This window comes from Mustela nivalis, assembly GCF_964662115.1.
Source record: "Mustela nivalis genome assembly, chromosome: 9".
Taxonomy (NCBI): Eukaryota; Metazoa; Chordata; class Mammalia; order Carnivora; family Mustelidae; genus Mustela; species Mustela nivalis.
Window position 1 is genome coordinate 91,638,101 of NC_139028.1, and position 24,854 is coordinate 91,662,954.

At 45.3% G+C, this 24,854-nt stretch overlaps 1 protein-coding gene across 3 annotated transcripts in view; it reads left to right on the forward strand.

The window, feature by feature from the left end:
• Nucleotides 1–24,854, forward strand: part of KIAA1549L (KIAA1549 like) — a 248,277-nt gene that overhangs the window by 162,229 nt on the left and 61,194 nt on the right. The window contains exons 10-14 of one of the 3 annotated variants that reach the window (XM_082748886.1): nucleotides 3,434–3,605; nucleotides 10,932–11,095; nucleotides 13,544–13,693; nucleotides 17,469–17,659; nucleotides 24,703–24,830. In XM_082748886.1, coding sequence (XP_082605012.1) covers nucleotides 3,434–3,605; nucleotides 10,932–11,095; nucleotides 13,544–13,693; nucleotides 17,469–17,659; nucleotides 24,703–24,830 — 805 coding nt within the window. The remainder of the gene's footprint in view (nucleotides 1–3,433; nucleotides 3,606–10,931; nucleotides 11,096–13,543; nucleotides 13,694–17,468; nucleotides 17,660–24,702; nucleotides 24,831–24,854) is intronic. The other 2 variants (XM_082748887.1, XM_082748888.1) reach the window with 2 other exon arrangements.

The following is a 24,854-nucleotide window of genomic DNA, read 5'->3' on the forward strand; positions in this document are numbered from 1 at the left end:
GCTGAAGGGAGAGAAAGAACAACCCTGTCATCCTGGTGTTATTTGTAAACCTAAGAAACATAACACATTCTACATGTCAACAAGAGACCAGCGAGGTAGTCTTTCCTCATTTCTTCTGAGTACTCGATGTGTGTGGCCCCATAGCTGCCCAGAAAGTCTGAGTGAAGTAAGGAGGGATTTATTTCTGCAAATCCCTAGTTTACAGAGGCCGTTAGATGACCTTCTCACATGGCTCTTGGAGAAATCTTGGTAAGAAGAATTTGCTACGAAATTGAAATTGACATTGAGTGAAGTTATTAAATACTTGAATGCCCATTTACCTTCTAGCTTTCTGTACAAACACTGACCTTCCCTCCTCTCCCAGAAGGGACAGGAAGGGCATGCCTGAATTTCCCAAATAAAACCCACTCTGCGCAGCTTTACATCATCCTTCCGCCCAGAGGCCTTTTTGCTGGGCTCAGATAATTTTAAAAGATGAGCCACTCTCATGAATATGGAAATGTATATGTCTAGAAAGTAAACATATTTCTCTAGTGAACATATCTGAAAAATTGAGTCTGAAGAAGAAATACATAGGACCAGTAAACATTTTTTTTAATGTTTAACTCCATTTGCCATCAAAGTAATGCAAATTTTAACCACAAGTTACCATTTTCACCTGCCAAAGATTTCTAATGGTATTATCCAGTGTTGGTGAGGTTGCAATGAAATGGGCACTTCCAAGCACAGTAAATGGATATGACATCTGTGGAGGGCAAGTGAGCAATTTAGACGAGAGCCTCCTAGATGGTCATGAACTTACTCCTGGAAGTTCATTCTGAGGAGATAGGGGTGAACACAGAGATGAGAGAGTAGAACAGTGTTTCTCAGACAGTGTCCAGAAAAATGGTCCTATAAGGTGTCCTGGGGCAAAGGGGCTCTGTGGGCCCATCAATCTGGGCCAGGGTTCATCCTGTAGCCCCTTCTTGAAGATTCCCAAGGCCTACTGGCATGCCAAAAACTCTAGAAAGACCTGCAGTAAAGAAATCCTTTAATTTTGTTCAGCGCACTGGTTTGTAAATTCAAGTGCCAATAAGAACCTTATTTTTAGTAATGCCTCTACTTCTTCAACATTTTATTATGAACATTTTTAAACACACAAAAGTGAAAAAATTATAGAGTGAACACCAATAAACTCACCATCTAGGTTCTACAATTAATAGCGTGACTACATTACCTTTTAAGGGAACATATTATTTCCACACCATAGATCAGTTTGGACTGATCTAGAACTTCATATACGTAAGTAAATTCCCTTTCGTGTGAAGCTTTTTTGACTCCAATGGAGTGTTTTTTAGGTTCATGATGTTGTGTTATTCATGAGTTTATTCCTTTTCATCACTGAGTAACCTCCCCTTGTTTGAATATACTGCAGTTTGCTTACCCGTTTTTCTGCTGAGAGACCTCTAGACCTCTTCTAGTTTCCTGCTATTATAAACAAAGCTGCTATACACATTCTTCTACAAGTCTTTCTATGGCCATAGATTTTCATTTCTCTTAAGTGTGTAGGAGTAGAATTGCTGGTTCCTAGGATTGGTGTACGTTAGCTGACAAACTGCTAGACCTTTTCCCAAAGTTTACCATTTTCACTCCCGCCTACCAGATGTAGAGTTCCAGTTACTCCTCACACTCATCAACACTTGGTGTTGTCGGCCCTTATTTCAGTCATTCTGCTGGGGATAGTGGTATCCTGTGGTTTTACTTTTAATTTCCCCATTAAGCGTTTTGTGTATGCTCCTTGACTATTCAGCTAACCTTCCTTTGTGAAGCGTCTAGTCAGATTTTTTTAAAACCTACTTTTTATTGGGTTGTAGTAGTATCTTTTTTAATTGTTATGTATAGCAGACATACACAGGAGTATCAAGTCATGTAGACTTCAAAGAACACTAATAAAAGGAAGCCACAACCCAAAGCATAAGAACATTTCCCTTACCTTACCCCAGAAGACTTTTACATGTCTTCTCTGATTATACATACTCCTTTCCTTTCTATCAGAGTTGAGTGTGCTTCTGAATTTTAAGTCATGCCTGTATTTTCTGTGAGGTTTAACCATCCATGTGTGTATATCCCTAAATACGACATCCTTTGGTTTTGCCTATGTTTGAATTTTATATTCTGTGATTTGTTCCTTTTGCTCATTATCAGACTTTTGTATTCACCCATATTGATACAAATAGGCGTGGTATTTATACTACTCTATAATATTTCATTGTGTGACTATACCATAGCTTACTAATCCCTTCTACTGTTAGCTGATTTCAAGTTTTCTTTTTGTTTTTGTTTTTTTGCTGATGTGACAATATTACTATAAACATTTCTGTAGTATTTTTTAACATCCTGTGAAGCTCATAATCTATAATATATACTTTGGAAAATGCTATACCATAATGTTTATCAGTTGTTAATTACAGTAGTGAAAACTTGATAACAAACCATTAAAAAATGTAGTGTTAATTGAGTTTATGAGGTATGCATGTAGTAGAACATTATGTAGATATAAAAATTTATGTTTTATATATTCATAATGATGATCAATTAGCCCCAAGACTGAAAAATGAGTAACAATTTAAGTGTTTGACAAAAAGTGATTTGTTAAATAAGTTTATGAGGTGAGCATTGCATAACCACTTGTGCTTTTGTTGCATTTAAGGTCACATAAGGATGCAAGGAAAAATAACAATGTGTGATTCTATATAGGGAATAAGATAAATAATTTTGTAAAATAATAAATAAAAGGTTTGTGTGGAAAAAAACAAAGAATAGAGGCACAGGCTCCAGAATAATGTAATTAGCTTGGGGTGGAGGGATTACAAATTGTTCTTATTTTATTTCACTTCTTGATGCTTTTCTGTGTTTTCAAATTTTCTGTAGTGAATATCTATCACTTGCACAGGGAGAAAAGGCGACAAAGGTTATTTTAGAAAAGGAACTTTAAGTCCTGCTTTTATCTGAGATCTTTTGAATTACAGACATATAAGTTCATTTTTCTTTCCTCCCTGGCAATTGCAGGAGTTTGAAATTAGCAATCTTGTTTGAGAATAACCTAACATGCCCTGAATTAATGTGCAGGCCTATTTCCAAATGAGGCCAGAGTTCTCTGGAGGCTGGAAGACATCACCGTTTCAGCGTTTTCTTCTCCAGTCTCAAGCTGTTCTTTCCAGATGTTCATATTTTCAAACCCTTTTTCTCCTCCCTTTCTCTCCCTCCAGCCATAGCAGGGCTTCTTGAGATGCTGGTGATAGGGAGGTACACAGAGGTTGATGTCTAAAATATATGTTGCGGGTCCTGGTAGCCACGGAAGGCTTCGGCAATCGGGAGAGAGCCTGCGGATCGCTCCGGTAATTGCAGGTTGGTTCAGGATGCCCTGTAAACATGGCCTCTCTTTTTCCAAAAGATGGTAAAGATGCAGCGGGTGCCGGGACCCAAGGACCCAGCGGAGCTGACTTACTACACCCTGTACAACGGGAAGCCTTTGCTGGGGACTGCAGCTGCCAAGATCCTGAGCACCATTGACTCCCAAAGGATGGCCTTGACCCTGCATCATGTTGTCCTTCTGCAAGCTGACCGTAAGGGGATAGTCTTCCCGTTCATTACTTGTAACACCATTAAATGTTTCCTGCAAATTACAGTGATGCCCCAAGCTAACATTAACGGACCCGGACCTAAACATATTTGTGTTGGAGAAGATTCTTAAATCAGTCAGCTATTTCCTGTGTTGTTTGAAGCTGTAGGTTTTGGGTGAGGGATATGTTTTGGGTATTAGGATGATGATAATGGTATTGCTTTGCCCCAAGTCCTACCCACTCTTTCTCCTAGATAAATCACGATGGCTGAGATTGTATTGTCTGCTGGGGAATTAAAGATAATTTGGTTCAATAAGCATTTACGGAGTCCTGCATGCACTGTGCTCGGTGCTGCCGGACATACAGAAGGGGGCAAGACCTGGTCGCTATCTTTAAGGAGCAGAGAAGGAGTGAATGCAGATACAAAGGAGCAGAATGCGGGAAAGTGCAGGGAGGAGGCGGAGGGATCCAGGGCTCGGGAGGGACAGTCTGCTCTGAGGGGCCACCCAGAAAGAATAAACAGAGAAAGCGCATGAGAAACGGTAGTTGCCTCCTCTGTGGCAGGCACTACGATTGCTGCCTTACAGAGCTTTCCTCACTTTCCCCTCTCACTGGGACAACCTCCTTCAGCTCCAAATCCCAGGTGTGGAACCGTAGGCTCAGGAAAGTTAGCCGACTGGCTCAACATCAAGAGATGGTCCTTGGTTCGCCAGGATATGAATCTGGATCTATCTGACCTCAAGTGTGTGTTTTCAACTGGGTTACATGCTAAGATTTCAGCAACAGGAGAGGAAGGGTATATATTCCAGAAAGAGGGAGCTACAGGAGCAAAAGAAGGGAGGTGAGAAGTGCTGGGCATGCTTGAGGAACAAGGGGTCCGACTCGCCTGCCGAGCAGAAACTTGAGGAAGAGCTGATGAGCTCAGAAAGGGATATTGCTTGGGAGACTGGAGCCTTGGATGGTGGGAGAAGGAGATCGAGCATAACACGACGGGCTGTGGGGAGCTGTTGGATTTCTGGGCAGGGGACTCGCCTCAGTAGAACCACCTAGTATTTGCAGAGGTTAACCTGCCAGCAGGGTCCGGAATGAGAGGAGCAGGACTAGTGAGGAGGGTCTGTGGTGACCCAGGTGTTGGGGATGCAAACGAAGCCTACACAGAAAGTGAGGTGGATGGTGGTGACGAAGGTGAGAGAGCCCCGTGGTGGATGTTGTAGATTTGGCAGCCTGCTGAGCCCCGGGCACGGAAGGTTGTCCTCTCCCATGGGTTTCCCAGCTGGTGTCCACACTCCTCAAGAACCTGGATCTTGGCTTGTGGTTTGCCTCTCAAGCTCGTCTCCTGCCTTCATCCGGGTGAGCCCGGCTTCCTTGTTGGTGCGGAGTCACTTGTTGGTCCGCACACCCTCACAGACGCAGCTTTGCCTGAAACGATGGCCACCCTGTGCAATCTCGGCTTCTAAATGACGTCTTTAACCCAGAGTCTCCTCTTCTGTGCCTCTCTCCTTCCCTCCCTGTGGGTTCCGTCCCCACGTCTGGTCAGGTCGGCAACTTGCTTCTTCGGTTCTGCTGCATCGTCTTTCTGTGAGTTCCCTGGGGTTCCATCCTCAGCTCTTTCTCCCTCTCCAGCTAGAGAACGAACTGTAGAGGACAGGAGTGAAAACCATGGCAAGCGCCCAGGAGAGAGGTGAAGGTATTTGAGGTAGAGATCAGAGAAGTGGATGGATTTAGGAGCTTCTGGGGGGGACAGAGCTGATGGGGCAAGACAATGGATTCTGTGTGTGGCAGGAGGAGGTCCAAGTCAGAGGAATCAAACATGACTCCCAGATGTTTGCTTGAGTGCTGCTTGTGCTGTCATGTGTTGAGAGGCAGGAGAGAAAGTTTTATTGGAGTTGGAGCAAGAGTGGGGAGATGGAATTGGGAGTTCGATTTGGACACGTTAAAGTTGAGATGTCCGCGCAGACATCCACACAGAGCTCAGGAGCTAGAACCCTAGAGTCATCAACGCAGGTGACAGAGAGAGCTAAGCGAGCAGGTGAGATGAACCAGAAGAGCCATGAGTATAGGTGGGAGTCTACAAGAGGGAAGAACTAGAGCCCACAATGAGAAGTAGGAGCCAGGGAGGTGGGAAGAAGCCTGGAAGAGCACAAGGTCCAGAAATGAGCAAAGAAAGGAATGTCCCAGAAGGAAGTGGCTACAGTGTCAACTTCTATTCTTGAGAGGCAACGTACTATAAAGACAGAGGTGAACTGGATTGGGTAAAATTGGCAATAGTTGGTGACCTTGGTGGGAGTGGTTTCTTGGCGGATATGGTGCCATTTTCTCTTAATAGTTTTGAAGTTTTGAAATCAGCCAGCAATGTGAACCTGAGATCAACACCTTAAATGGAGAATTGTGGTGTTGAACAAACACCTCGTCCCTCTGAAGGGAGAGTGTTAACATTCTGTGCGTTCTAGTGTCTCTAAATCACTAGGGCCAGGGTGCAGTGCCCTGCGTGCAGTGCCCTGTGATGGAGAATGCGATGCCCCTTGCCCCTCCCATCACCTCTGAGTGGGCAACAGCAAACGTTACTGAATCGACCATGTTTCCGATGGAGGTTTTCACCTGCTCCACCTGATCTGAAAGGAGACGCCCTTCATGGCAGTGATTCAGCTGCTGGAGTGGGGAAGATTCTCCCCACAATGAGGCTGACCCGAGTGGGGACTGGTTTACCTTACCTGGCTGTCAGACATTGCCGCAAAAATGTCACTTTAAGAAAGCAATAGCCTGATCCTTTGGCAAAGGGGATTTGTGTTCATTCAGTCTTTCAACAAATATTTTTGAGAGCCTGCTATGTGCCTGGCACTCTCCCGGTCCTGGAGAGATAGCAGTGAACAAAGCAGACAAAACCCCTGCCCTCCAGAGTCTCCATTCCTGAATGGGCAGATCAAATAAGCAAAATAAGCAAATAAAATGTTAGATGCTCATAAGTGCTTTGGGATAAAAATGAAGCAGAGGAGGCCAGGGGGGTGTCAAGGAGGTAAATGTCGGGATTTAAAATGGTTGGGGGTTTAAGGAGAAGATCCGTGAGCAACCATCTGGGGCTACCGAGGGACAAGACAGAGGGGGAGGGTTCGAGACCCAGCGCGGATGTGGCTGATGGAGGAGAGTAACATCGTGAGGTCAGGGTGCACGTGAGGGACCACAACTGCTTGAGCCCTAAAGACCACACCCCGAGTGGAATGAGAGCCACGGGAGTGTTTGGGCAGGAGAGTAACATGGACTGAGCGCTCGCCAGTGACTGGGCCCGGGGCCAGACCCTCCCCTGCACGTGTGCGCTCACACACACACACACACACACACACACACACTCTCCATTCCAACTTAGAACTGGCAAACTGTTTATTTCAGAGAGATGACTTTTCATAAAACCATCCAACCTCCCTGGGGTTCAGTTTCCTTATCTGCAAACTGAGGGTAAGAATAGCACCTGAGCAAAGAACTTCTCACAGAGCCTCACGCACAGCAGAGGCTCAGAGTGTGTCGTTGCCCTTTATTGTCTTTTCTCGCCCCAAGTCCTGGCAAATTATGTAGCCGTTCCTGCCTCTTCGCTTCTGTACATGACTTTGCAGTTTTAGATCACTGTACCAATGAATGCACTGGGTTTGAATGATTTCGGTTGACCTACCTTTACTATCTCTTTGACTGTTAAATGAATTTACTAATATACATATGATAAATGTATTCTCTTTCCATCTAAATAGAGGTGAAAGGATTTTACATACTGCATCAAGAAAGAACATGACACCAAAATGATAAAGCCAAGTAAAAGAAAGACACATGTAAATATTAACTCTTGCTAATGAAATATACATTTAGGGTATCATCTTCTGATATGCTCTGCATTTTTCGTCACCATGATAGAATAGCATACCCAAAAGAGGCATAGGGTTATTTTTCATGGAAACCGTAAGCTTTAAAAAATGTTAATGGTGGGGCATCTGGGTGGCTCAGTGGGTTAAAGCCTCTGCCTTCAGCTCAGGTCACGATCTCAGGGTCCTGGGACCGAGCCCTTCATTGGGCTCCCTGCTTGGCAGGGCGCCTGCTTCTCCCTCTCTCTGCCTGCTTGTGATCTCTGTCTGTCAAATAAATAAATAAAATCTTTAAAAAAAAATGTTAATGGCATCAAACTCACTCGTAAATACCAAATTACTAAAAGCAGTAGCAATTAAATGTTTGATGTCAACAGAAGCATATCATCTAATGAGCTGTTTTCAGAAGTTAATAATGTGATTAATCACTGATGGATAAAAACTATGGAAAAGAAGTTTTTTTATACTAAAGAATTCCAGATCCTTGTGCTGCTGGGTGAGAGGAAGATCTTAGCTAATGAGGAGCCGTTGAAGTTGGAGAGAAAGACAAGCCGACTCATCCTGTGTCACTTGCCAGTGGGGTCTCTAAAGTGTTCCAGAGTCTTGTCCTCAGCTTTGTGGGTCTAGTAGCCCTTGGAATTCAGCAGGACCAGGAGGACCAACTTATGCTAAGCAGACTTAGAAAAGACTGGTATATAAACCAGACTGGTAGTATATTAATTTAAAATATAGACTAGAACTACCAAAGAGATGAGACTTCTTTAATTGGCCCTTAGTCTTTGCCATACAAAAACGTACGTGGGGAGCCAAATTGCAACGGGGATAATGGTAGTTCATTTATACAGTCGTTCAACTTCTAATTGAGTACCCTGTTCTAGGCCCTCGGAGTGTAACGATGAATAAGAGGAAAAAAAAAAAAAAAAAACCTCCTGACTCTCTTGGAGTGTACATTTTAATGGAGAGGCAGAGGATAAGCAAATACATGTGTATCACATCAGAGAGTAATGCTTGTTTTAAAGCCTTACAATTCCATGTGTGGCCTGGGGGCCTGTTGCATGGACACCACGTGGGAGCTTGTTAGAAAGGCAGAATCTCAAGCCTTGCCCCAATTCACAGAATCAGAATCGTACATTTGAACAAGATTCCCAGGCAATTGACATGCACAGGTTTGAGAGGCGCTGCTTAAGAGAAGAATTAAGTAGGATGAGGAGATGGAGGGATGGAGAATGCTGGGGGCAGGGATTCCTATCTGATGGAGAGTAGATGTAGTGACACTTGTTTACAGCCCTGAAAGAAGTGAGCGAGGGAGCCATGGATGTCTGGGTGAAGAGTCACTCTAGGTGGAAGAATAAACTGGTGCAAAGGTCCTGAGACAGGACCATATCCAGCACATTTGAGGAACAGTAGGAGGCTGGTAGTGAGTTAAGGAAAGAGCAGTGGGCTGTAAGGCCAGAGAAATAACAGGGTGGTAGGAAAAGCAGATAACTTAGGCTCTTCTGGAAGTTATAAGGACTCTGGCCTTTACTCTGAGGGGAGAGGTAGCCCCTGGAAGGTTTCGAGCAGAGGAGTGTTGTGATCTGAGTTTCTAAAGGATTGCTCTGCTGCTGTGTTTCAAATAGATTATAGAGGATAAGGGACAAGGTAGGAGGCCACTGCAGTAATTCAATAAGAGATGTTGGTAGCTTGGACCACAGCGAGAGCAGCGATAGAAAGAAGTGAACAGATTGTGGATTTATTTAGAAGGTGGAGATGACAAAGTTTGTCAATGAATAGGATTTGGGGTGAGTGTAAAAGGGAAGGGTCAACATTGATAGCAAAGTATTGACCAAAATGACTGCAAGGAAGGAGCCACAACTTATTGGGTTGGAGACTATCACAAGAAGAATGAGTTTGGAGGAGAAATTGGGAGTTGGGTTCTAGACATAGTAAATTTGAGATGTCTCTTAAGTATCCAGTTGGAGTTAGTAGTTGGATGTAGGAATCTAGAGTTCAGGGTAGTGGTCCTGGTTGGAGATCTATCCCTGAACATCACCAGCATACATGGTATTTAAAGCCATGAGTCTCTGAGATTATCTAGGGTGTAGAGAGCAGAGAACTTGGGTGGGATTAGGGGACAGTATCAATAAGCTGAAACAGCCACTTGCAGCCATCTTGTCCACCAGGATAGACCTACCCCAGCTGGATTCCCCACATCTGCCAGTTGGGGCACATTCCTATGACATGAACAAGTTCTTAACTGCCCTTTGACTCTCTTTTCTAGATTTCCTATAGACCCACTCCCTTCCAATAACTCTTTCTAGATGATTGTTTTGGTTACGGTTATTTTTTTACTCTGGTTCTAAGAACACATTGGTCTTTTTGATTGGACAAAAGTATCTTCTAAGCTTCTCTGCCAGTGATCATGGGGGAGACTCATCCATCTTATGCCAAAGACTTTTTCTTTTTTACATTTTCCTAACTCACTTTATAAAAAAGTTGAAAGAACCATACTGCGAACACCCTTTGTTCCCACCACCTAGATTCCATCTTACTATGCTTTCATTTTCACATATTTATTTGTCTGTCCTTCCATCCAGCCATTAATCCATCTTATTTTTTCTTGATGCATTTCAGAATAAGTTACAAACATCAGCAACTCCGACCCTAAATACTTGAGCATGTATATCGTTGCCTAGAATTCAATACTTGTTTATGATGTTTAGGTAAAATTTATATAGAGTAAAATGTCAGATCTTAAGTATATCACTTAATGATTTTTGACAGCTGTATACACCCGTGTGCCCCTAACTCCTATCCTGATATAGAGCATGACCATCACCCCGTTGCCCCTTGTAGGTTAACTAGTTCCAATCCCACATCCAAAGAAGCACCTCCTGACCTAATAACACATTCTTCCTACTGACAATATCTTCGGTTACTCCTTACTCCGGCTTTGAAAGCAACCTGCTCTTTATGATTAGACCAAGGCATTTCCAAGCTTCCCCAGCCACCCTTGGTGGTGGTAGATCCATCTACTCAGCTGTGTTTTTTAATCAATCACTCAGAAGTGACTTCACTCCACTGTTTAAAGACATCTCTCCGAGGAGAGATGGACTGCCTCCAGTCCAACTCTGACCCTCAGATGTCTTCTCTCTTCTCTTTGGATTCATGGTCATCACCTGTAGGGAAAATTGATACCATCCATCTTCCTCTTTCTCTTAGTAATAGTGAAGGCTAGTATTTATTGAGAACCTACTAGGGACCACAGCAAAGGTCCACCTGTCCCTCATCTCTTGGCTGCCTAACAAAGTGACAGCCTCATTTTATAGATGAGGAAACAGAGACTCAGAGATCTTGAGTTACTTGCTCAAGACAAGAGCCCTTCTGATCCCAGACCATCCCAGACCCTCATGTCACAATCTCATGACTTGGGACCAGGAGTGTAGGGGCTACTTTCTTCCTCCTAGTGTTCCTTGTCATGTGCTTCCCTCTGCTTTTCCCACAGCCGTAGTGAAGAATCCACCCAACAACCTGTGGATCATCGCTGCGGTGCTGGCGCCCATTGCCGTGGTCACGGTCATCATCATCATCATCACCGCCGTGCTCTGCCGGAAGAACAAGAACGACTTCAAGCCAGACACCATGATGAACCTGCCTCAGAGAGCAAAGGTGCGTGAGGCGGTGAGGAGGGACTCTGCCTGCCTTTTCTCTGTTGGCTTTTGAGGCCATTGCAAATACCTTCAGAAACATTCTAGCAAGCCCTCATTTTGGAGGAGACACTTTCTTTCTTTAGATCTTTAAAAAATTATATAAAATTATACATAATATAAAATTTACCCTCTTAACCCTTTTCAAGTGTATAATTCAGTGTTGTTAAGCATATTCACATCGTTGTATACCCTTGATGTTTATAATCAGGACATGATAGCGAATGCTTGTCTAATGCTGTGCCTTCACCATAAGTGCTTCCGATGGCTTTACGGACAGCAACTCAATCCTCCCAGCAATGTTTTAAGGAAGGACCATTATTTTGCAGGTGAGGAAACTGAGGCACAGAAAATCAGGAGCTAGGTAGACCTGAAAGGGCGCCTAATCTGACAACCTCCTTTTGTAGAGAAGCAACCTAAGATCACACAGTTAGTAAGCAGCACAACTGATGGCAGAACCAGCTCTGTTAGCTCCGAATGCAGGGACTCCGAATCTTCGGGACTCATTAGACTCTCAAAATGGTCCTTCCATTGGCTGGAGCGGCATATCGCTAAAGGCTGCCATGACGGACAAGCTGCAGAGCCTTGGCCCAGCGGCCATCGAACACCGATTCAGCAGCTCCACTGAAGCGTGGCTGGGAGCCCGTCCACCCTGCACAGCTGCCACACCTCTGGTGACTGGGAGCAGAGTGGAATCTGGAAATTCTGAAGGCTACTCTTCCAGTCACATAGCTCCTTTCATGAGGGAAGGGAGGAAAATAATATTTCCTCTCTGAGGAAAATATGATAATCTCTAATGCCTGACGTTTCAATAACGCCCCACCATTTGCCAGCTTCTTCTGGGTCTGTCATCTTGTTAGCTCATCACGGCAGCCCGATAAGATTGGTCGCAGTTGGTCCAGGTTTTATTATTTTCATATCACTGTTGAGAAACCCGAAGGAAAAGAGCAACTGTGGGAATGTGTCCAAAGTCACCTAACTAGCGGCAGAGGAACGACTGTGGCTCAGACCTGTGTGTTTGGGCTCTATCCCCGTTTTATACCTTCCTGAACCCTGAGATTTGGCAGGTAAACTCCTCTTTCAGCACAGAACTTCTGACTCTCTCCACCTGTGCAGGAATGAAATGGCAAAAGGAATTCCATTCTGTTGGAATGAATGTCATGGAGACGGTCCTTCCAGGAGTCATGCCTGCCTAGTCCTTTCTGGATGGTCGCACCTCGCTTGGGCAAAGGAAGTCAAATGGATTTTGTTGTTTATTAAACTAATTCACCTGTTACAACGCTGCAGTTTGATCAGACATTCTGTCTATGAAAGAGCCAAACTCCAAAGAATGTTGTTCTGTTTCTGTCGCCCCAAAGGCACCCGCTTTCCAGAAGCAGCACTGTGTTGGCAATGGTCCAAGCAATGAGACATGAAACCCTTCCAAGAAGGGGTATTTGATTCCCATCTTAGCTTAGTTACAAACTGAGCCTTTCAGACATAACAGTAATTACCAGAATCTAATTGCAGCCGAGCCCAGGAATGCAAAACCTGCCACACAGAGGTTGTAAATGCCAACTTTGTGTTACAGATTAAGCCCGAATTTTATTAATTTGCCAAGGTGAGGTGGGCAGCCCACGATTTCAGCACAGCTTCTGGCTGGAAAGCTGTTGGAAGCTGGAAGAGATTCATGTTTGTGGGTTTTCGTCGCCCCTTCCATGTTCCTACCTGGGGCGTGGTGCTTGAAGAGATGCTTGGCGGATGTTGACAACCAAGCCAATTTACGTTCTGGCTTCACTTGCGGGTGGCGCGCTGGTTGCTTTCTCCCTTGATGAGGCAGGGCTGAGCACTTTGATTTGCAAAGCCCTTTTATCCCAGGAAGCCAGCGGGGTAGAACTGCCTCTTTCTTACTGCAGTCCTTCTGCTCTTGCAACCCAGGGACACTGCAGTGTTTGAGAGGACAGAGCCGCCTGCATCACTCCTCGCCACCCGTGTGTGTGAGCAGAATTCACTTAATGCCAAGAGACAGGGCGGGATGAAAAAGTTTGCCTTTGTGACCAATCCAGAGAGCGGGAGGATGGCCTCCTCGTCTCCAGGGACATCCCTGCATCTTTAGAATGCAGGCTGCGGTGTCCCAGGACATTCCCGGGGATCCCTGCTGAGACTCTGTAATAGACTTGAGAGGCTAAGCAGAGGTGAGTGAGTGCGCATACACGCCTGTCCTGGGAGCCGAGGCTGGTGCGTGCGCCACCGCCCTTCTGCAGAGACAAGATACCATAGACGGAACGCTGTTAACCTTGGTGGTCAGCTGGGCTTCTGCAGGTTGAATGCTGAGAAGATGATAAATGCCTGAGGGCCAGGCATCAGGGTTTTTGTGACATTCTTTTTTCCCGGTTCATTTCTCTTTACTCTTTGTTCATTGGATTCACAGCCTTTGCCCAGTGGTTCCCTTCATGTAATTGATGAGAACATGGCTCCCTGGAACAGGCAGCCTTACGGGAAAGTAGTTAGGGCCACATCCAGATGCAGGATGGAGCTTGGAGGGCCCGCAATGGTTGGCATGACCATCTGCTCGGGACAGGTCAGTCACCCCCTAAAGACGCCCGGCTGTTTCCTCTCTTTCACATACTCTCTGTGTGACCTGTACTTAACCTCTTTGTGCCTCAGTTTTCCCATCTGTGAAATGGGGGATGATAACAGTATTTACTTATAGGTTGTTGGAAAGATTAACTGAGCTATGAAAGTTACTTTGAGCTGTGCCTCACATAAATATTACCTACAAGTTGGTCTTTATTTTTTTAATTTAAAATCAATTAACATATGGTGTATTATTAGTCTCAGAAGTACAGTTCAGTGATTCATCAGTTGTATATAACCCCCAGTGCTCATCACATCACATGCCCTCCTTAATTCCCATCACCCAGTTACCCCATCCCTCACCCACCTCCCCTCCAACAATGCTGTTTGTTTCCTGTGATTAAGAGTCTCTTATAGTTTGTCTCTCTCCCTCTGGTTTCATCTTATTTTTTTTTTCTTTCCTTCCCTCTTGTTCATCTGTTTTGTTTCTTAAATTCCATGTATGAGTGAAATCATATGATATTTGTCTTTCTCTGACTGACCTATTGTGCTTAGCATAATACCCTGTAGTTCCAACCATGTCATTGCAAATGGCAAGGTTTCATTCTTTTTGGTGGCTCAGTAATATTACATTATATATATATGAACCACATCTTCTGTATCCATTCATCTATTGGTTGGCCTTTATTATTATACATGCTTTTTTCTTAAAAGGTCAGGATAACATGTCTACCTTTGAAATTGTTGGGGATCATTTTGATCTGATAATTTTACAAAACTCATTGAAGCAACTGTAGATACTTGATGATATCTCAATGGTGTCAGAGGTCACTAGTGTGTGTCCAAGGGCAATTAACAAATCACAGGTGATTTTTCAAATTGAAGGTTGAAAGACCATTACCCACCAGTCAGAAGAGTAAGGGACTAGTCTTGAGTCTTTCACCACTTAGCTGTGTGATCTTTGGAAAGTCATTGAACCTCTCTGAGCTTTTGTGTTCTTACCTGTAAAATGAAGACTGTGATGTTTGCCCTGCTTCCCCCACAGGGTGGTTGTGGGCATTAAATGAGGTGTCAATGTTTTGCAAGCTATAAGTATTGAACATATGTGAGAACTGTTATTATTAACGTAATTAACAGTAGGCCACCCTTGACCTTGTCATTCTTTAATGTTTCTCTTTCTGCTCACTCATTGTCAACCCAGTCCCCTGAAGTATCTAGCAGATAACTTCAACCCAAGGTAAAGGGTGAGGGGCCAAATACAGGGAGACTGGGGGCAAGAGGGAGAAGGCCAGAGCCAGCTTGTTGTTCTCTAGGTTCCTCGGCAATCTTAGCTGTCATTAGAGACTCTCAATTCCTTGCCCAGGCCAGGAGTCTCAGCACGGGAGCCAAGCCAAATACAGTAGCAGATGCCCAACCAAGATGGCGGGCTGCAGAAGGAGAGGAGAGGCCACAGGAAGAATCACCAGGCAGTGGTTAGATATTATGGTTCTGTGTCACACAGAACTGGATGCAAATCTCGACCTCACCACAGATCAGCCGCATAGTCTGGGGACGTGGCTTACACTCTCCACATCTCAGTTTCTTTATCTTTAAAGTGGGGACTCATCAAAAGAATACCCACCTCCTTGAACCACGGTGGGCATGAAGTGTGATAATTGATGTCACGCACTCGGCACTCTACCAGTAGTATCAAAGCCTCCTTGAGGGTGGGGGGCCGCTCTTACTCATCTTCATATCTCCAGCATCAGGCACAGTCCCTGGCACAGGCCAGTGCCCATGAACTACAGTCAGCACTACATTAAATAGGGTCATGGAGGCATGGGAGTACTACGGAAAAGGGGCCCACAGGAAGTATGGCTGAGCGGGTGGGTCGTGCCAGGCTGGGTGGGGTCCGAATGCCTTGCTGAAGGGTTTGAGTGCTGTGAAATAATTTTAATGGGGGAATGACATGACCTGAGTGGTTTTCAGAGAAATAGCTTTAGAAGCTTGTCAAGGGTGAGCCTAGAAGAGACCTGAATAGACGCAACAAGACGGAGCCAGGAGACAATAAAACAGTGGACCTGGGGAGGAAAGGTCAGCTTCTAGAAACATTTCCGTCGAATCCCCTTGGTGACCGTCGATTGGAAGAGCAGGCGATCCAGCAGTCTAGGAGCATGACTAGGCGGTTCAAAGGCTCATTCTGTTTCATGTGGCCCCACTGGAGGGAGGGAAACGACCCGACAAACATTGTTTCAGAAGCGCGTTGCCAGATCCTGGCACAAAATGTCCGGGGTCACCATCTGGGTCAGGGTGTGTGTCTCAGTGCAGAGGGAAGGCTGGGCACATTCCCCACAGGGAGTTTCCCTGGGAATTGGGGGAACGGTGGTCCATGGCCGAGCTACAGACAGCCTGACATAAGGAAGCCTTGCTGGATTTAGCAATAAAACTCCCTCCTGTCCTGAGATGCGGTAGGAGGATTCGACACGTTGGGCCACAGCCCTAGACCATTCCGTGTAGCCGGATGCTCCTCGTTACATTTCTTAGCCAAATTCACTGCTGAAGGCGGGTGTCCTCACCATGTCAGGTTCTAAGGGAACCCACGTGGTGGAGGTTGAGTTTCATCCCCAGATTTTCTTGAAGAGAACCACAGATTTCTATTTCCCCTGGCCTGTGATTTAATAGGAAGGTGAACAATATTAACTAATACCGACTAAGAACTTCACCTGGGACAGGCAGGTCACTAAATGATGAACATGCATTTACTACTCAATCCACGCAGTGTGTCTTTGAGGGTGATTAAATCACTTTCACATACTTATATACATTTAATCCTATTTACCCTACTATGATCTCCATTTCACAGATGAGGAAACCAACGTGCCGAGAATTTCAATGTCTTACCCGAGGTCACCTAGCTAATACGTGGGGGAACCAGGAGTGGAACTCAGGCAGCCTGTTTCAGGGCTGGTGCTCCCCACCACCCCACTGTCCTGCCCTGAATCACTGTTGTGCTGCTCTGGGGTGGAAAACAGAACAGAGACACTCTCAGGAATTGTTTAAACACGCCTCTTGGTTTTTTATTGCCCCACTAATAGACGTCTGTTGGGTTTTGTTCACAGCTGCCCTATTCACTTGGGATTTCAGACATTGTGCAATAAAAGCCTTGCTAATTACCCAGTAATGAATCATAGGAGAGCCATAGGTCTGGAGTCGAGTGATTCCACAAATCCCATTTTATTATTAATGATGGTCTTCACATGTGGAAGCACATTTCTTTCTCTCTGTTTTCAGAGCCTCTATTCCCCTTTAAGACTCAGGGGTGGTGCAGGTAAAGCCCAGGTGATGGTGTTCATTTCTCAGATGAGAAAACTGAGGTTCAGCTTTGAATCCACCTGGCAAAGTCACACGCCTCTTACTACGCCTAAAGCCATGTGAAAGCGGAGTTCAGGGATGACAGGACATTCCAAGACAGATCACATATCAATTAAGAGTCGCTCGTGAGCAGTATCTAGTGACTTCAGATTGGTGGTTTAAGATTCTTGAGAGAAGTCTGTTCTCACACACGTACTTGGGTCTTGCTTATAGTCATCATTTTTCCAAGTAAGTCTTGTCTAGGGAGATTCTGTAGCTGGGTGAAATGAGCACGGATTCTGATTTTGCAGACAGGAATTACGGGGGAGATTTGAGTTAACGGTTGTTCATCAGAAAGCTAAATGTGGTCCTGTCTCATGCACTTTCTTAAAGCCATCATTTCGAATCACACTCACAAATCTGACCACAGATCCATTTCCTCTTTGCAGCCTGTGCAAGGCTTTGATTATGCCAAGCAGCACCTGGGCCAGCAAGGGGCAGATGAGGAGGTCGTCCCTGTGACTCAGGAAACGGTGGTCCTCCCACTCCCTGTTAGAGATCCTCCTGCCTCTCAGGAAAGAGACATCGTCCAGGACGGAAGCACCATCAAGACGGCCAAGTCCACCGAAACCAGAAAGAGGTAGGCATGGGGCCGACTTCTGCCTCCCCCACCCCCAGCAAAGGGAATCATTGATGGTGAGAGCAGCTGAAGCCCTTGAGTTAATATTACTTTTCTCTTCAAAAATTCCCCTTCATAAATGAAACAAGATGGGATCAGGAGGGAGACAAACCATTAAAGACTCTTAATCTCACACAAAAAACTGAGGGTTGCTGGGGGTGGGGGATAGGGAGAGGGTGGCTGGGTGATGGACACTGGGGAGGGTATGTGCTATGGTGAGTGCTGCCAAGTGTGCAAGCCTGATGATTCACAGACCTGTATCCCTGAGGCAAATAATACGTTATAGGATAATAAAAAAAAGAAAATTCCCCCTCATGCTTGTTTTGAATGTTTGAGAAGGAGACTAAGAACGATGACAAGGATCATAACACGGCTTCTCACGAGCCACGCTTTGTGAGGTTTTATGTCACTGATCAGCCACAACAGCAGAGTTTCAGCTTTCATATGTATTACAATGAATTGGGCACTGGTGTCGCACTTGTATTTTTAAACTTGTCTTAGAAACAGTGCCCTTGATTCAGTAGAGTTGGATTTTTTATCTGGCCATTTTTCAAGAGTTTGTGGTTTGAGCTTGAAAACGAGGGAGCACCTGGGTGGCTTAGTTGTTCAAGCATCGGACTCTTGGTTTCAGCTCAGGTCATGATTGTGAGGTCATGGGATTAGGGTTATGGGATAGAGCCCTGTATTGGGCTCCACACTCGGTGGAAAGTCTGCTTGAGATTATCTCTCTTCCTCTCCCTCTGCCCATCCCCTGCTAAAATAAATAGATAAACATTTTTTTTTTAATTTTAGGAGTTTTACCATTAGCAGAGCACTTTGATATGCATTGGAAAGGCTACAGAAGGTTTGCAATTGAGTCCTGACCCCCAGGATCTCATGACAGAGGGACAGAGAGAGAAATATCTGGAAACCAAGCATGACATATGAGTGCTCATAGGGGAGTCTAAACGAAGTGCTGTGGAAAGAGAGGAGAAAGAGCTTAATTCTGATAAGGTAAAGGTGGTGGAGGAGCTTGTGTTCTACCTGGGCCTCAGGGGGTGAGTGGAGTGTCAACAGCTAGGGAAAGAGAAAGGCATCCAGTCCAAAGGAGCTGGGAAAAAAGAGGGACCAGCACACATTCAGGCACTGGTGAATGTCCTTAGGGTTTATAGTTCGGGTGCAGTGGAGGATGAAACCAGATGGATGGAAATTGTGGAGGGGCTCGATGGCCACGCTCAGGAGTTTGACCTATATTCTCTGGGCAGTGGGAAACCACTGAAAGTTCTTCTGCAAGACAGTGAAATCCAGCTTGTATTTTAGAAAGACTACTCCAGTAGCAGTGTGGATGATAGATGGGAGAGGTTAGGCTAGAGGCCAGGAGACTGGCTGTAAGGACTTTACAATAGTCTTATAAAGAGGTAATGAACTCTCAATGGCAAGCCCTGTTGGCTGGCCAAATCAACTCCCATTGCCAAGTCCCTTCTCTCCTTTGCCTGAGACCACAGTGGAGGCTGGGAGAGCTACATCACCCCTGCCTCCTTGCTACTCTCCCTCCCTTCACCTAACAGATATTTGCTGAATGCTCTTCCCTGGGGATACTGCAGTGAACAAGACACAGTTCCTACTCTCGTGGTGCTTACAATCTGGTGGGGAGAGCTAGGCAATAAAAAAATGGAGAAATAGATGCACAGTAAATTGGGTGGTGATGGGTATGGAGAAGAAAACCAAAACATGGTAAGAGGATAGAGCAATGGAAGGGGGCGGGGGCATGATGTTATTTTGGCCTGGAAGTCAAGGAAAGATTTTCTGGTTAAGTAACACTTGAGAAAGCCCTGAATGAAATGATGTGTAAGCCTCAAGGCTATCTTGGACAAAGATATTTTGAGCAGATGGAACAGCATGTGCAAAGCCCTGAGGAGGAAATCTCTTCATGTGCTTGAAGAAGAGCCAGAAGGCCAAGGAGGCCGAAGTGAACGAGGGAGGAAGTGGTGACAGATGGGTCAGAGAAGTTGCCTGAAGTTGAACATGTCAAGCTCTACAGACTAAAGTCTGGACTTGGTATTTTATTGTGAGGGAAGATCAGAAGTCATTGGAGGTTTTGAGAAGAACAGTGACATGCTGTGACTTATAGTTGTAAAGCCTCACTCTGGCTGTTGTGTGGACAACCGATGGTAGAGAGACGGAATGGAAGCAGAGAGGTAATCAGGAGGCTGTTACTATAGTCCCGGTGAGACATGGAGGTGTGGGCCAAGGCGCGGTGCTGTGAGAAGTGATGGGATTCTAGACACGTTTTTGAAGAGCTCACAAGACTTGCTTTGCTGATAGACTGCTGTGAGGAATGGAAATAGAGAGGGACACATTTGCTACAGATTGTGTTGGAGAGGATCAGAAGAGAAGAAATCTGTAGGAGATGATCACAAGTTTGGATGTGGACACAGTAAGTTTCACATGCCTCTAAGACATCCAAGTGGAAGTCCTCAGAACTCAACTAGCTGAATGAATGTGCAGTTCAGAGGAGGGGTCCAGAGTAGAAATATAAATGGAGGAGTTGTCAGCATTTAGTTATTTAAAGCTATGACACTGAACAAAGTTACCTAGGAGAGTATATAGGTAGAGAAGAGATCCAAGACCTGACCCCTGGAACATTGCCATGATTAGAGGTCTAGATGATGGAGAATCAGCATAGGTGACTGAAAAGCATTGGAAAAAAAGTCATGGGGAGGACAAAGCAAGAATGGATTCCAAGAAGCCAAGAGAATGGAGTTCTATGAAGGGGGATGGAAGGATTGTCTGTGTCAAATACACAAATTTTGCACTGGAGTCATGCAACAAGGCTCTGTGTTTTTCCCTCCAGGAGTTCTTGGTACCTCAGAAAGATCTAGAGAGAAACAGCAGGTAGGATTCCAGCTTGGGTAGGAACGAAGGTTGAAGAGATATGGATTAGCTCTCTATTGCTCTGCCACAGATTCCTCCAAAGCTTAGCAGCTTAAAACAACCACGATTTCTTCAGCTCGTGATTTTTGTGGGTTGGCAGTTTTGGCTGAGCTCAGGTAGGTGGTGGTTCTGGACTGAGCCAGGCTTGGTTGATCTAGCTGGGCTCACTCATGCATCTGTAGTCAGGCAGTAGGTTAGCCAGGTTGGCCCGGTAACTGGGGCTCCCTGCCACATGGTCTCCCATTTTCTAGCAGGCTCACTTTGGCTTTCTCACAGGGTGCTAAGGGCAGCAAGAAAACAAACTTCCAAATGCGGGCACTTCTCAAATCTTTGCCAGTGTCATGTTTGCTACTGTCCTTTTGGCCAAAGTAAGACACATGTCTAGTCCAGAGTTAATATGGGAGGAGACCACCAAAGCTTGGTTACGGGGAGGTGGGAATAAATCAGAATCACAACTACAACGGTCTGCCCCAGCACGAAGAATTGAAACATATGGCAAAGCAATAGATGAATTATCTGAATTGACTGGCAAATAGAATTGCTTACAGTAATTATTCTCATTATGATCTTTGCCAAATACAATAAAGGCATGGTAACAACTTATTTATCACCTACCAGAGGACCCTGAAAAGAAATACATAGAATTACTGAAATTAGGATATTAACACAGCACTGCTGGGAAGAATAAAAATTCCTTTTTACTCATTCTAGCTGAGTGATTTAAGTTGTATAAAAAATTTTTTTAGAACAAGCATTTCTTCTTGAATTAGCAAGGAGTCTACTTTTGGTAATCAAGTTCAATTACTTACCCTGGGAATTTTATTAAGAAATAATAGCTTAGGGGCGCCTGGGTGGCTCAGTGGGTTAAAGCCTCTGCCTTTGGCTCAGGTCATGATCTCAGGGTCCTGGGTTCGAACTCCACATCGGGCTCTCTGCTCAGCGGGGAGCCTGCTTCTTCTTCTCTCTCTCTCTCTCTCTCTCTGCCTGCCTCTCTGTCTACTTGTGATCTTTCTGTCAAATAAATAAATAAATAAAATCTTTAATAAAAGAAATAATAGCTTATGAAACAAATATAGATAAAGAAAACAATGTCTACACCACTGAATGATTTCTACGTTTGCTTCATAACATTACTGTAAAAATAGAATTTTGCTAAGGTCTAGCTCTCTCATTGCCAAAGCTATTCGAAAAAGCTCACCTCTGTTCAAGTTCAGCTGACCATGGGAGTCATTAGGGAAAGAAACAAAGATGCTAAAACCAACAGCAAACTCATCATGCATTTATTTTTCTGGCTTTCCATCTTGCCACATCAGTTCCCTCGCTCCTGCTGGTTGAGGACCACATGCCCTCTCAGAATGGGTCTGTTAGGTGATCCAGAAAGTTTCACAAGTGAACAACAGGAGAAACCAGAAATTTGATGGTCGCTAAAATATCTCGATTTTTAAATCTATTTTTAAAACTGGTTTAAAACTGAAATCTGAGCATTTAGCCACTTGCAAACAGTCAAGCATTGCAGGCCCTGTCCCTCTAGCCAAGGCTGTTGGTGATGCTATTTTGTTGGTCTGTGGCCAGGATCAATGGGTGAGGATCAACCTCGTAGGGATGGCCATTCAATTTGGTGATTGACCATAACTGTTCAGCAACTGATTGAGTAATCCTCCTCACCCCTTCATCCAACCTCTACGTACACCCATATCCCCAGAAGGGGGCCTACTGAGTTCAACAGCCTAAAACTATAGCCTCACAGGTGGCCCTTTCTTGCTTTCAGAAACATCTTTGCTACTGTCCTGTGAGTGGACATGGACACATACAAATTTCACTTTCTGTTTTTGACCAGATGTTGATGGCCCCATGTAGACATAAGATTATAAGCTGACGTGGGCGCCTGGGTGGCTCAGTGGGTTGAGCCGCTGCCTTCGGCTCAGGTCATGATCTCGGGGTCCTGGGATCGAGTCCCGCATCGGGCTCTCTGCACGGCAGGGAACCTGCTTCCCTCTCTCTCTCTGGCTGCCTCTCCGTCTGCTTGTGATTTCTCTCTGGCAAATTAATAAATAAAATCTTTAAAAAAAAAAAAAAAAGATTATAAGCTGACGAAAGAGTAAAGCAGAGGTATAGTTTCTCTCCAGGAATGTGCTCATTCATGCCTTTCCCTGGAGTGAAAGGAACAGCCAGAAAATCGTTTCAGGACCAAATAAAGAAAGATATGCAAATGCTACAAATACCATTAAGTATTTTGTGAACATAAAATAGGTTACAAGAAGCCTTTCCTCTTTCTTCCTCTCTGGACCTCAGTGAGAGTCTTGCTGTCCCAATAAAGCCAGTTGGAAGAGGAGGTGCCATTCTGAAAACAATCCCAGGGCTTATGTGTTCTCTGTGGACGTGTCTGTGTATATCTAGGACTCTGTGATCAAAGAGCTATTGGGTAAATAATGTATATTTAATAAATGAATACCTTATCCATACTTTCCCAAGCTGTATTGTTCATATTACTGTCTTGTGGTAAAAGAGATCTGGGGCCAAAAAAACCCAGAAATGCTGGGTTTAACCAAAGGAGAGGAGTCTCTTTACAGAACTGATCAGAGCCTTTGATATGCTGAAGTGCATTAGGTCACCCAAAGAAGGAAGATAATAAACAAGACTTCCTAAACTTATACTGGCCTGAAGCACATCAGCCAGGACCATCTCATTTGGCTCTGTTGTTCTGTGGAACCCCTGGGCAGATGTGGCCTCATCTCGTGGATGGGAGCCGGCCCTTTCACTGGTGGTGGTTTTGGGGTTCTGAAATTCCCAGAGGATGGGGAGAGAAGGGGGAGGGGAAGAAAGAGGAGCAATCACTTTAGAAGCTGCTTACTTACTGGTCAAGGGCTCCATGTCATTCCAGCCCATCTTCCATCGTAGGGGCTGGATGCCTTTATGTTCTGAATTCAGACCATCAACGGTAGAAGAATAAGGGGTTCGATGAGGCCTCTGGATACCTGCCTCTGACTGTCTTCACAGAAGGGAAGGCAGTTGGTGTTTATGACAATCTGAGGCCTAAGGAAGCACGAACCGCAGCAGCTGCTCCAAAAGCCCATTTCCCAGAGAGTCCCAGAAGACCAGAAAGGGCCCCAAGAGAAGGGAAGGCAGCCCCTGGCTTGCCCCAGGGCTCTAACCGTATGTTTTAGGAGACTGTGAAGGAGAGGGGCTCTGGCATGTGGGGAGAGCCCCTACCTGCAGGGGGAGCCCTGGTTTCCAGGACAGATCTGCTGCTTCCTAGCTTAGCCGGGGACAAAACCGCCCACCGCCAGCGTCACATCCTTCACTTGCGGAAACAAGGGTGACAATCACCAGATCAGTGGTTTGTCCCTACGATTCACGAAGAGTTCTGAAACCATTTGTGTAGCCCTTGGCACCCAGCTGGTGCTTCCGATGGGGAGCTCTTGGAGAACACGGAGGGGGCGTCTTTGTGTCTCTGTATACAAGGACACGTGGCTTGACGCCCGGCAGAGCTGGTGCCCACGAAGCACCTCCTGAAGGGCCAAGCAGCTCAGATTGGTTTGCCCGTTAACACAGTTATAAAGCATGTGTGTGCCCACGCGCGGCCGTGGGGGAGGCAAAGTGATAAACGCAGTGACACGGTGACTTCAACTTTAGTGGTCAAGGTCTACTCCATAAAGGGAATCGCCAAAGAGAACCTTGTGTCTTGTGCATGTGCCCGCAGATGCCCCCTGAATCCAGCGCTCTCCAACCCTCTTCAGAGCACTGTGTTTTAAAAAGGGGGCATGCTTCCAAACACCATCACCACCGCTTCCACAGTCACTGGGAGTTAATGGAGCAGAGATGGGACCTGAGGGCCGCGCTCGCTGAACTTCTCTGCAGAGCTAAGCACTCCCTGTAAACAGCAGACTTCCCCATGGCCACACGCTTACCCCATGAGGTAGTGTGGGGCTAGTTTTGTTTTGGTTTTTGCTGTTTTCTTTTCCTGTATCATTTCTTCTTTGTGGATAAAGCCAGAATGAAAGGCGACAGACATAAACCGCAAATAAAATAACCTTGAGAGGAGGCTCTGGAGTCGGAACTTACCATCTTCCTGTTGCTATGGTTACTTCCAGCAGGTCGCCCAGTGAGAATGGCTCTGTCATCAGCAACGAATCAGGGAAGCCCAGCTCAGGGAGGCGCTCGCCCCAGAATGTCATGGCACAGCAGAAAGTGACAAAGGAGGAGGCACGGAAGAGAAATGGTGAGAAGCCTTCCTTGCCAACAC